Consider the following 12,643-nt stretch of genomic DNA (forward strand, 5'->3'; position numbering starts at 1 on the left):
CTTAAGTTGTCCATGTAATGTCTAGGAACAGCACTTGAAAGTTTCAGAGGTCTGAACATGGCTGCTAGATGGTGCCCCATCCCAGAGAAAATATTCCTTTCTCAGAATAATTTACCAGGGAAGGGCTGTCACAAAGAAAACAACTTCTGGAAACCAGGTCTGGGTGGACCAATGTGGTGCAAACAGCAAGACCTGTACCTTGTCTTTGTTGACCTTGGAGCGTCAGTGCAGGTAGCATCACAAGCGGGGGGATGTATATTTGCACAGCCCTTGGGGCCAACAGTGTGCAACTGCATCCCTGCCAATGGGAGCCTCTGCCCAGATGTAAAACAACTGCCAAGAGTTTGTTTTGAAAAAGGTAAGCAATCCCATCAGCTGAATGTCTACTCTAAAGAGGTCTCTAGTGAAGTCATTGTTCTCCCAGGAGTGTGAGGTGCCTTGAGAGCATGTCTCACTTACACTGCTGTATAATTGAGCTTGCCTGGGATGTGAATGACCCTTAACAACATAAATTATGTGTGACAACAGAGAACCAGGTGGCAAGCTAAGAAATGCAACATGAGCATACAGCCCCTGGTGATTAATGTATACTATAATCGCTGTCTTGCCTTTCCTAAAAAAAATTAAACCTGACCAACAGACCTGTTAACATGTCCAGTCCAGTACACAAGCCCCAATTTGCATGCCCATTGTAATTGTTTAAAGTCTACGGGATTTCTGTTAGGTGATCCACCATGGATCAAATATATATTGTTATGCAAAATCGTTTCATTTGGATGTGAAAATCCATCATGTTTGCAACTGTGATCTGAATGTTTGCACTTATCAGGATCATCTTACAATCACCAGCCACTTTATCACTTTACCAGGTTGGTCCCCGTTTGCCTTCAGAACTGCCTTAATCCTTCATGGCATAGATTCAACAAGGTACTGGAAATATTCCTTAGAGATTTTGCTCCATATTGACATGATAGCATCACACAGTTGCTGCAGATTTGTCCGCTGCACATCCATGATGTAAATCTTCCATTCCCCCACATCCCAAAGGTGCTCTATTGGATTGAGCTCTGGAGACCGTGGGGGCTATTTGAGTACAGTCAACTCATTGTCACGTTCAAGAAACCAGTCTTGAGATGATTCACGCTTTATAACAAGGTGTGTCATTTCACTGGAAGTAGCCATCAGAAGATGGGTAGACTGTGGTCATAAAGGGATGGACATGGTCAGCAACAATACTCAGGTAGGCTGTGGGGTTGACACAATGCTCAATTGGTACTAATGGGCCCAAAGTGTGCCAAGAAAAATATTCCCCAAACTATAACTATAACATCACCACCAGCCTGAACTGTTGATACAATGCAGTATAGATTATGTTTTCAAGGTTGCAGCAGAAATGGAGACTCATTAGACAACATTTCTCCAATATTCTATCGTCCAGTTCTAGTGAGCCTGTGTGAATTGTAGCCTCAGTTTCCTGTTCTTAGCTGACAGGAGGGGTACCAGGTTGTGTCAACAAACATGCCACATTCACTTAAATCCCCTTTACTCCCCATTCTAATGCTCGGTTTGAACTGCAGCAGATTGTTTTGATCATGTCTACATGTCTAAATGCATGGAGTTGCTGCCATGTGATTGGCTGATTAGAAATTTACATTAACGAGCAGTTGGACAGTAAGGAGCAGTTGTTCTTGCAGAAAAAAAACTGTCTGCTCCTTGGCCAATTAAATATGCAATGTAGTCCAGACCTTCTGTTATCAGACTGAAGGTCTCGCTCAGGGATATCCAGACTCGGTCCTGGAGGGCTGGTGTCCTGCAAAGTTTAGTTCCAGCCCCAAGCAGACACAGCTGGGCTAGCTAATCAAGCTCTTACTAGGCAGTCTAAAGACATCCTTGCAGGTGTGTTGAAGCAAGTTGGAGCTAAAATCTGACACCCTGGTCTAGCTGCACAAGTGTAAAGTAAACTTACTTTTGACATAACTTTTCCAAGTACTGTCATAGTTCTATGACTGTCCACAATGATCTACTCTGATAAATCTGCTCTGGAGAAAACCGACACTTAAGTTCTGACCTTTAGTTTTTTAAAAGCTTACATTCTGGAATGTAGAATGAATGTCATTACCTTGTGACAGTAGATTTGTCTCTAATGATTGAAGTTTCTTCTTCATCTCTTCATATTTCATCAGTTTTTTCACCTGTGCCTCCAGAAATGTCTCTGTGGAGAAAAAGGCTCCTCTGTTTTCTTTCAGCATCTGCTCAATGTCCTCCATCAATGTAAAGACTTGTGTTTTGGGACCAAAGAAATTATGTCGACATCCGAAACTCTCAATGACAGCCTGTGTTTCTTCATTAAGTTCTTCCGTCTGACTCTCTGTGCTCTTCATGATGAGGATCATAAGATGTTTGTTGACTCTGGAGCTGAATATATTCTGGATCTCTTCTATTTCTGCTTTGTCTTCATTATTGAGTGAAGAGTCAGGAATAATGAGAAGGAAAACATGAATTCCAGGATGACAGAGAGACACACATCGGTGAGTCTGACACATCACTTTCTCTGAGAGCTCAGTGTTGAACAGAGCTGGAAGCTCCAGCACATTGATCTGACGACCATGAAGAACTACGTCTGTCCTCTCTGATCTGTGTGTATGTTGCAGGATCAGCTCTGAGATGGAGGATTTCAGAGAGCTGTCGCTCCCGCAAACCAAAATATTCAGCTTCTCACAGTCTGAAAGAGCAGAAGAACAATAAACAGTGTTCATCTATCACTAGGAACAACAGATGTGGTCAAACTTACATGTTTGTGTGTCCTGTTTCTCCACTGTGAAATACTTAGAAGCTCCATATTGAGCAGAAATCAGGTGTCGTCCCTCATTGTTCTTCTCAATGTCCTCAAATGCCTGCAGAAGATCATCAGCAGAGCTGCTTCTCTGAAGACTGAAGTGTCTGTTTGAGCACGTCTGGATGATTTTCTGCAGGATCTCATTAGGTTCAGTGGACTCTTGTGTGCTGAGCACCATGGTGTGTTGAAAAAGGCGCTCAGAGAAAGAGTCCTGCAGCTTCTCCACACGCTCTTGATCTTCTGCTGAACACTGCTGATGTTGGAGGAGCAGAACCACCACATGAGGTCCTGGATCAGACAGACTTACACACTCTCTGACCGTCTGTGTGATCTGGTCATCTGAGATGTTTGTGTGGAGCAGCTGAGGACTGTTGATGAGCGTCACATATCTGTCCTTCAGTCTTCCTCCCACTCTCTCCACCACACCTGGAGGAGCTTCACTGTCAAACGCTGATCGGCCCAAGATGAGGTTTCCCACCTCGCTGTTTTCTGACACGCTTTTCCCCAGAAGAACGATCCTCAGATCACTCACTGAAACACAAAATACACAGGAAAAAAGCTAGCATGTGTGGTTTATTTTTATTACATCACTAGCATTAATAACTGATAATAGTTTTTATTTTATGCAACAGGCTAGTATTACAAAAACAACTTTTTTATCACTTATGAATGATAAGCAGTTGCACAAAAACAATGTGTTAAATAATGTTTTTAACATACTGTCAGGGTGAACAAGATCTGGACTGCTTCTGCCCACTGCAAAGCACAGAAAAGAGATTTGTTAGTGCATCTTCAGTCTTATGTGCATTATATTGGTGGTTTCAAACCCCGGTTTGGTATAGCTCACTCTCTTATTGGAGAATATTCTTGTACCTGAGGTGGTACTGCTGTGTACAGTACCACCTCAGGATTGTTTATACTGCCATGTAAGTGAAAATGTTTCACATTAATTAGTTTGGGTAATTTGGTACATACAAAAAACAATTACCAGATGGTTTTGTGCATGTAAAAAAACAAAAATGAAGTTCAAAGTAAGCCGGATTGTCACCAGAATGGGATGTGTAAACCAGTGGTCCCCAACCACCGCGTCGCGGACCGGTACCGGTCCGTGGAACAATTGGTACTAGGCCACAAAAGAAATCAAAAATTATTTCTGTAGAAAATATTCCCCCCGCGACTTGGTTTCTTCCCCTCACCCCGCCATCTCACGTGAAATGGACTATGCCAAAATCCACCACGGAGCGGGAAGAACAATAGAATATAGCTCGGTGGTGTTTGTTGATAGTTTAAAGTTATAAAACAGGTATTATAGAGTCCAAGTCAGCAGAGCATTTAGGGATTGTGCATATATGTGTGCATGCATCGCTTAGTAAGTACCCGAAATCATTGCAATATGTATCTATATGGAGTTTCACATAATCATACTCATTAGGGCTGTAACATGCCAATGCATACATGTAATTCGGCTTTATGGTTGTACTATTGTTAATATGTTCTTCAGTTGAAATGTTTGGCACAGATGTTACGTATTTGATGCATATAAACCTTGATTGAAATCTTACTATAAGAAACTTTGCAAGTACATAAACTAACCCTAACCCCAACTTAACAGTCTAGATATACCCTAATTAGAATTAGTTGAAATGTAACTTACATTCAACAATCAGACCATCAAAATAAAGTGTGAACAAATATTTTTTCACATAAGATTACACACAGTTTCCAAATTCCTACTGGTGTAGAGGAAGGGGGGTAAAACAGAATTGGAATTAAGTGTTAATCGACCAATCAATCATTTACCTCAAAACTCATGCCCTGATTTGTCTCGTTCTTACCCCTGATCATCTTGTCTGACTCCAGGCATCTATTCATGCTCCTGTAAAAGATTCGTCAGTCCTGTTGATTTCTCCAGGGTGCTGTATGTGTTGTGGAGCTGTACGTCTGCTGTGAGTCAATCAACAAACACACTGATCAAAAACAATTAATTGTTAAGGTTATAGCACAGTCACATGTTAAAAAATAAATTCAACCTACACGTTTTGTCAATCATATTAAATACACTGCCTCTGGAATTTTTGTCCGATCATAATTATTTTTTTTAATATGGTTAATTTTTTTGTTTTTAGAGGTGTTGTAACAATACAGGGCTACCATACAAGTGAACGACAAAATCCAAAATTGCACTAGACAAAGTAATCTACCCCAATGCCTACTAGTGTTTCAGTAGTAGTAGTAGTAAACTTTATTGTCCTTGTAAGAAAATTTGTTATGGGCATCGCCATATTGCTGCAGACATTCACTAAAAACAAACAATGAAACTAGTACAAAATTCAGTAGTTACAATAATTATAATGCTAATTAAAATATACTCTTGGTTAATAAACCCACTGACACAGGTACAAAGGATTTCTTATAACAGTTCAACCTACACTTTGGGACTCTATATCTCCTACCAGAAGAAAGCAGTTCGTAATGTGGAAACAAGAAATGAGTTGGATCATTCGCAATTTTTTAAAAAATTCATCGTGCCCGACAATTTTCCATGCTGTCTTTAAGAGATGCATCAGTTTAGATTTAAACTAAACAGATAGGTTGCCAAACCACACTGTGATACTATATCTACAACAATGCTTTCAAGCACTGCTTTATAAAACAACATCATGAGCTTCTTGTTAACTCCAAAAAGATGCAACCTCTGTAAAAAATACAATCTCTGGTGTAAAGAAGAGCAAACCCACTCTATGTGTGTTTTCCATGTAAAAGAACTGTTGATGTAAATGTTTATAGGTTTCTGACTGAGTAATAGGATGTGTTATTGCTGAGCTGCACAGACACAACACAGAAGTATTCATCCTTACAATGGCTTTAGCTACGTGCAAGGTTTGGCCTGTGGGGTACAATGATCACTCAGCCCTAACCTGACTTCATCAAGTAGGATGTGATCCTGGATTAACATCTAAACTGATCCTGGAACAACATTATAATCAGCCAATCAGAATTAGGGGATGTGCTTACCATTTGTGTCGGCTTACAGTTAGGTTTATGCACTTCTACATGATTATTATCCAACTATTCTTCTTTTCTGATTTGGGGAATAATTTAGTTATGTTTGGCCTTAGGGGTAGGGAATAGGTATGGATTATATTTTCCAACAAAAGTCTTGATCCAGGATCAACATAGATGGTAATCCAGGATCGCATCGTACTTGACCTGCATCACTTAGCGCAGAAGTATAAATCACGCTTTAATTTTTATATATCTAAAGAAATGAACTATAACATTTTGAATCAAACGATACAAATATAATAGTCAGTCACAATACTGCTGTTTTAATTTAATCTGTGATAGAGCTAAATCAAACAGTTAATGTTTAAGCAAATAAAATAATAAACACTGTAGTAATGAAGGGATATGTAAAGGTAAATCAACAAACCTAGCACATTCGTATAACTCAGTAGGCTGTATACAATTGTAGCAAAACAATGAAATATAAACTTAACACGTTATCTCATCTCATTTTCTCCTCATTATAATATCAACAAACAATCATTTTCTCCAACACTGAATTGTCTGTAGCCTACGCAGATTTGTTTCTGTGACAAAAAGGCAATGCACAGAAATCCCTGCAGCTCATAATGTTACTTATTTCACATTAATAACACAGCTTTATTTTTATATTGCACATCATGTTTGCATTTCATATAACAAACACAAAGAGGATATGTGTAAATACCTGGATATCGAGGTAGCATTTTGCTAATATATTTCTGTTGCCAAAGAGAAAGCAGGAAGAAATCTGTATACGGGCGGAGTCTATGTGACGTCACATAGATAAAACCTGTTTCTGCTTGTCTGGTCTGATCAGGTAGATGGAGGGGGAGAAACTTCAGTAATACTATAGTCATGTATACATTGTAGTGGTTTTGGACCATACTATAGTAAAGTGAATCATACTTGAGATACATTATAATCATTAATAATATGTAATACTGAATTTATTTATATCATTAAAAAGCTTTAAAAAAAAACATGTTTTAAATTGCAGTTTTAAATCTACATGGTTTCTGCTGTAAACACACCCTCTAGCGGTAATACTGTAGAGCTGCAGCTTCAAAGACCACAGCAGAAATACTTAAAGGAACAGTACACTCAAAAATAAAGACTCTGTCACAATTTACTTAAACTCCACTTGTTCCAAACCTTTATGAGGTTATACTGCTCTAGTGTTTTTTCCCCATACTATGGATGTAAATGTTGGTGTGGGAGCATTAATCAAAATCTCTTCTTTTGTGTTCAACAGAAAAAAAAAACTTATAAATGTTTGCAACCACTTGAGTTTGAGTAAATGATGAGTACATTTTTATTTTCAGGTAAAATGTCTTGTAAGATTGCACTTAAACATGCTGTAGACGCACTGCAAAATATACATTTTTACTTGGAAGTGTAAATATCCTACATTTAAATCATGCTTGATTTAAGGGAATACCCACTTAATTGTGACTTTTTCCTGAAAACAACATAGATTTTTTTTACTTGTCTTGATTAATATAAGAATGTTTAGATATTTGGACTAGAAATAAACAAATAAAAACTGCACATAAGGAGAACATTTTTGGACTATGGATCATCCAGCAGAGGCTGTACTTCCTTCATCAGCTGAAGGAATTTAACCTATCGCAGTTAATATCTCCAGAATAAGGAAACAGGCAGGTAAACTTTGTCTACTTTTTTAGCAATTCTCTGAAATGCACTTAAATTTGCACTGAAGTTTACTTCACATATAGGCCCACTGACAGAAAAGTTGGCATTCAGTAGAATCTACAGTAACTCACTGGCAGCAATTTACAGTAACTTACTGTAAATCAATTACGGCAGGGATTCTCAACTGGTGGGCCTCAACGATCCTGTAGGTGGGCCGCAAGTTTAAAATTAACTTAAATATTATACTGTAATTACTGGATTTTGTTATTAAATATCATATTTAAATGATTGAAGTAATGGCATTTCCCATTTTCTGTGATTAAATAAGATAATTCAGACTTGGTGCAAAAACACCCTTACTGTTAAATGCAGACTGTGGCTTAAATTTCCAACCACTGCACGTAAACCAGGGCTAAATCCTCAGTTGTATAAATCAAATTTTCATGCAAATGTAAGGACAACGATGATTAGAGTTATAATAACCAGCTCACATGTGCCTCATGTCTGCGACTCGTACTGTATCAGAGTCGCACAAGTCTGTTGATTCACAAACTTGGTGTTCTCTTTATGTAAACCCTTTAAAATATCCACATAGTTGTCCAAATTAACATCCTGCGAGTGTTTTATAACGGACGAGCGCCCCGTACAGTAGGATACAGTGAGACTCCGTGGTGTTTCAGTGAACAGCTGTTTACTGTTCCTGTCAGCAAACTCCAATAATGTCCAGCTATAAACCAAACCACCTTCAGATCGATGTGTTTCAACAGATTTAGAGTGTTTTTACTGTATTTTACATTTATTTTTAATGGATGTGGATAGTAGATCAATAGATGAATAGTAGTCAGTCTAATTCCTAGCAGTAACCGTTTTTTTTTGTTTTTTTTTTGCCATCTCCTGTTGTCCTGTCAGGTTCATTTGTAGAAGAAAAGGCAGATACTCTGCAGATACTCTGCAGATATAAAAACAATTAAATGAAATAAAGAATTCAGAAGCTTTGAACCTGTCTATGCTTTTTTTTTTTTTAAATATTAAAACATATATTATTAGGTAAAGTAGAGCTCCATAGAAACAAATAATAAAACATATATTATTATATTTTACATTATACACACACACACATATATAAATATATAAATATATATATATATATATATATATATATATATATATATATATATATATATATATATATATATATTAGTGCTGTCAATCGATAAAAAAAATTACGAATTAATCGCACCTTTTTTTAAAAATCAATCGCGATTTATCACATTTAAAATACTGAAACTTGTAATTTTGGCTATTCAAATGTGAAATTAATGTAAACTGAAGACAAAAAATATTTAAATTCAAAATATAATTGTTATTAGAATTTTTGTTTAACTTGTAACACAGATTTCTTCATGTAAACAACAAACCCACAATAAACCATCAAGATCCTGGCTTGACAGCCATATTTATTACAGAAATTAAAACACAGGCATGTTAATGACATTTAAATTTCAAAACAATCAATGCCAATAAAGAAAACATTGATTTCCATGTTGGATTCTAAGTGGACTGCAAAAAAATGCCAAAATACAGGAATTGCAGATATGGAAAATGAAAAATGATTAATAAACTATAGAATACAAACTGTTGCACTCATTGTAAAGTTTTATTGCTGTGAGTTGAGAACATTAATTATAGAGTAGAAACAATTTAGCTTAATCCTCCTTTACATTCATCCAGTTGCTAAGACTAGGAGTATCCCGCAAGTGCACAGAGACTCCCAAATGCCCGCAAATTAATGATAATCTCTCGCAAACTGGTCGTTGAATACATTGCACACCCCTCTCCCCCGCATCCCTCCTAGCTCTTCAGGTATGTCGCACGCAACTCACCCTCACCGTCCTTCACTCCCACTCCCCTACTCAGCTACGTCGCTCACTCCACCTGTGTGTGTGTAAATATAAGCACGCTGTTACACAGAACTGTGCGGCCAACCTTTCAGGCCGTCACAGATGATTTAATGACAATAATTCTCTATGGTTACAATTGAATTAATTACAAAATAACTGTATAAAATGATCAAATATGAAGTGATAAAACATGTGATATAAATTGTACCCAACTTAAATTGAAGTTACCAGAGGTAGAAGGAGAGACAAGGGGGAGGGAGAGAAAGATAAAGAAAGCAAGCCCAGAAGTTAGCCTGATTGCAGTAGAGTCAGAGAAGATAGACTCCAGAGGAGGAGAGGAGGAGAGGAGCAGAGCAGGAAAGTGCAGAGACAGAAAAGAGGCCAGGAGAAAAAGACAGAGCAGAGTTTTACACCTATTTTGTATCTTTTTTTTGACCATGCGACTAAAGCCCAAATGCTGAGACATTAAAACTGACCCAACAACATGTGACCACATCTTAAAACCCCCAATATCCACAGACCAGGCCCTGATCTTATCAGTATCTACCTTTGGAATTTGAGTGAGCCTTCTTTGGTAAAAAAGACATAAAAAAATGCATACAATAATTTTCTATGAAAGTCTAGGAAATATTTTTTTTATGTAATATTACATACTGCCCTGGGTTCAGTGATCAGATTAAACTGAATGTTTGAGTTGTATAAAATGAAAATAACAGTGATGTAGGGATAGGTTTTACTCTAGACTTAAGTGTGCCATGGAATAAAACAGCAAAAATCTGGAATCTGAAGAAAAAGGCCCAGGATAGACTTTGACACTTTTGTCCTCCTCCCTGAACTTTCCCTCTGGTATTGATAAATACTCAGGTGTGACTGGTAACAAGGTTTTGTTTCATATTTTTGACCAGACCGAGTGTAAACGGGGTCTTAGATTTATCTTTGAGTATTTGATGTTGTGCATTTACTTCTTAATTGGCATTTATTGTTTGATTCTGTAATAAAACTTGATACACTTTTATCTGAAAAATAAATGTTAACCTTTTTGATAAATTCTGGAGTCTCCTGAACTCTTTTCACTCCTGAAAGAGTGTTGAGACGCAATCCCGGGATGTGGAAGCAGCGTTTGGTCTCTAATGAACATACAATTAAGAATATACCCAAAAAAATATCAAAATCTAAATTTATATCACAACTAATAGTGTGTGCAGCTAAAAACATAAATAGTAAAATTGGAATAATTAAAATTGGAGACAAACTGAACTTTCAGAAGCGCTACGAAAGGCTTACACGCATTTAACCTTCGACTATTCATCGGTTTTCGTTAGGCTGATAGAATAAATTATTACAGTGACATATTAAAAATAAGTAAATGGGCTTGTTTTACCTTAATATGCACACCAGTAATTTGTTTTCAGATTTTTTTATAAAACCTGTCTATAATTTAACTGTCTAACTTGGCAATTTAGTTGTTTACGGCAAGTGTTACATAGGAAACTACTAGTATAAAGTAAGCACAAAATTTCAAACTTAATTGTGGATTACTTTCGCACATATAAGTGAACTACTTTTACACTTTTAGTACACTTAACAGTGTACTCTTATTACTTTTTAAGCTCTTATAAGTAATACGCAGGGCCAGACGGAATCTGCGGATGTTTTTTGTTATTTCTGAGGAAAATTTTGGTAAAAATCTGCGGATTTCTAAGGAATTATTTTGGTAGTACCATTTTGGTAGTATTATTTGGAGTATCATAACTAAAACTTTAATATGTGAAATAAATAATAATATCTTTTTAACCTGTAGTTAATGTTTAAAATGCAAATCAAATTAGATTCACTTTATTTGGTAAACAAAGCAAGTCTCATATAATATCTCTACTAAAAAACAGAAAATATTACTTTACAACTGCACTGTACATAAATCAGATCAAAAAATTAGTTTGCGATCTGTTATAATGTCTTCAAGCTGATTGTCAGAAGGATAAGCAAATGTGATTTAATCACCGCAACTTAATTTCAACACTGATTTGGCTATAAATGTAACAAAGAAAAAACATAATTAATTGACTTGTTTACTCTCACTGATCTTTAGTTTTTTAGCATGACATCATGCAAGCTTCAAATCAAACTCATTTGAATAATAATAGTTATCAATACATGCAGATATATACACACATTACACAGATTTTATAATATTCACACACCTGTTTGTCATTTTGTTTCTAAAATCTTAACATTATATAAGGGAAAGTCCACCTTAAATAGTTTGTTTACAAAAAAATTGCAATTATATCTGTTATTAGTTACTCAACAGCATGTTGTTTCAAACCACTGAGACCATCGTTTGCCTTCAGAACACAAATAAAGATATTCTGGTGAAATCCAAGAGCTTCCTCATACTCCTTAGACATTGAGGGTCCTGTCCAACAAAAAAACAAAGACCAGAAATTACATAAAGTCCAGAGAAATACCAAAAAAACTGTTCATATGCCTTTAGTGATTCGATCAGAATATTATCAAGCAACAACGTAACTTTTGTGCACATATAAAACTAAAATAAGGATTTCATTTAATTTTCTTCTCCTCAGTGTCAGGCTATTAACCCTTTGCGTATGTTTCTTTAATTAAATCAATGCATTATTACAGAACTACGATGAACTGGCTGGAACTAATGGTGCATTACACTGCTTAACCAACACTAAGCCAAATAAAAAAATAATACACATACAGTCCATCAGCAAACATAAAACTTGAGTCTTTTTTTATGTAAGGAAATGCTTCATTAAAAAAAGCACTCCTGCTATGCCAACCTTGCAGTTTCTTTTGACATACCTGTAATACTGCAGTTCTGGTTCACAAAAGAAAAGAAAAAAGGAATCATGTGAGTAGCAAAGCTGTACAGACTTATCCACACCTGTACGATTGAAAAGATGTTAAAGGGCACCTAAGGTAAAATATCAACTTTTGTAAACTGTTTGAACAGGACTGTGTGTAAGTATAGTGTGTACACAGTAGAGCTGTATTCAGGCCATAAAAGTTAGGCCAGATAAGTCCTCTGTAACATTGTAACATCTCAGAACTCTAAATAGGCCTAGGTACATACGCTTGGCCTTTAAATTGGCCAACACAACAAAAAATTAAATGTAAATAAATTCTAAATTATGACGGTGCTACGACTAAAGTTTATTTGTTTTTTTGCATATTGCAT

At 36.5% G+C, this 12,643-nt stretch overlaps 1 protein-coding gene across 1 annotated transcript in view; it reads right to left on the reverse strand.

The window, feature by feature from the left end:
- The window catches only part of LOC100334219 (interferon-induced very large GTPase 1), a gene marked incomplete in the record, with an annotated part of 38,756 nt that extends 32,106 nt beyond the window's left edge, over positions 1-6,650 (reverse strand). The window contains 6 exon segments of the mRNA NM_001442875.1: positions 2,120-2,718; positions 2,777-2,781; positions 2,784-3,367; positions 3,557-3,592; positions 4,672-4,780; positions 6,570-6,650. Of these exon segments, the coding sequence (NP_001429804.1) occupies positions 2,120-2,718; positions 2,777-2,781; positions 2,784-3,367; positions 3,557-3,592; positions 4,672-4,681 (1,234 nt within the window).
- Positions 6,651-12,643: the final 5,993 nt, after the last annotated feature.

Source organism: Danio rerio, chromosome 3, assembly GCF_052040795.2.
Source record: "Danio rerio strain M-AB ecotype USA chromosome 3, GRCz13ab, whole genome shotgun sequence".
NCBI classification, from domain to species: Eukaryota; Metazoa; Chordata; class Actinopteri; order Cypriniformes; family Danionidae; genus Danio; species Danio rerio.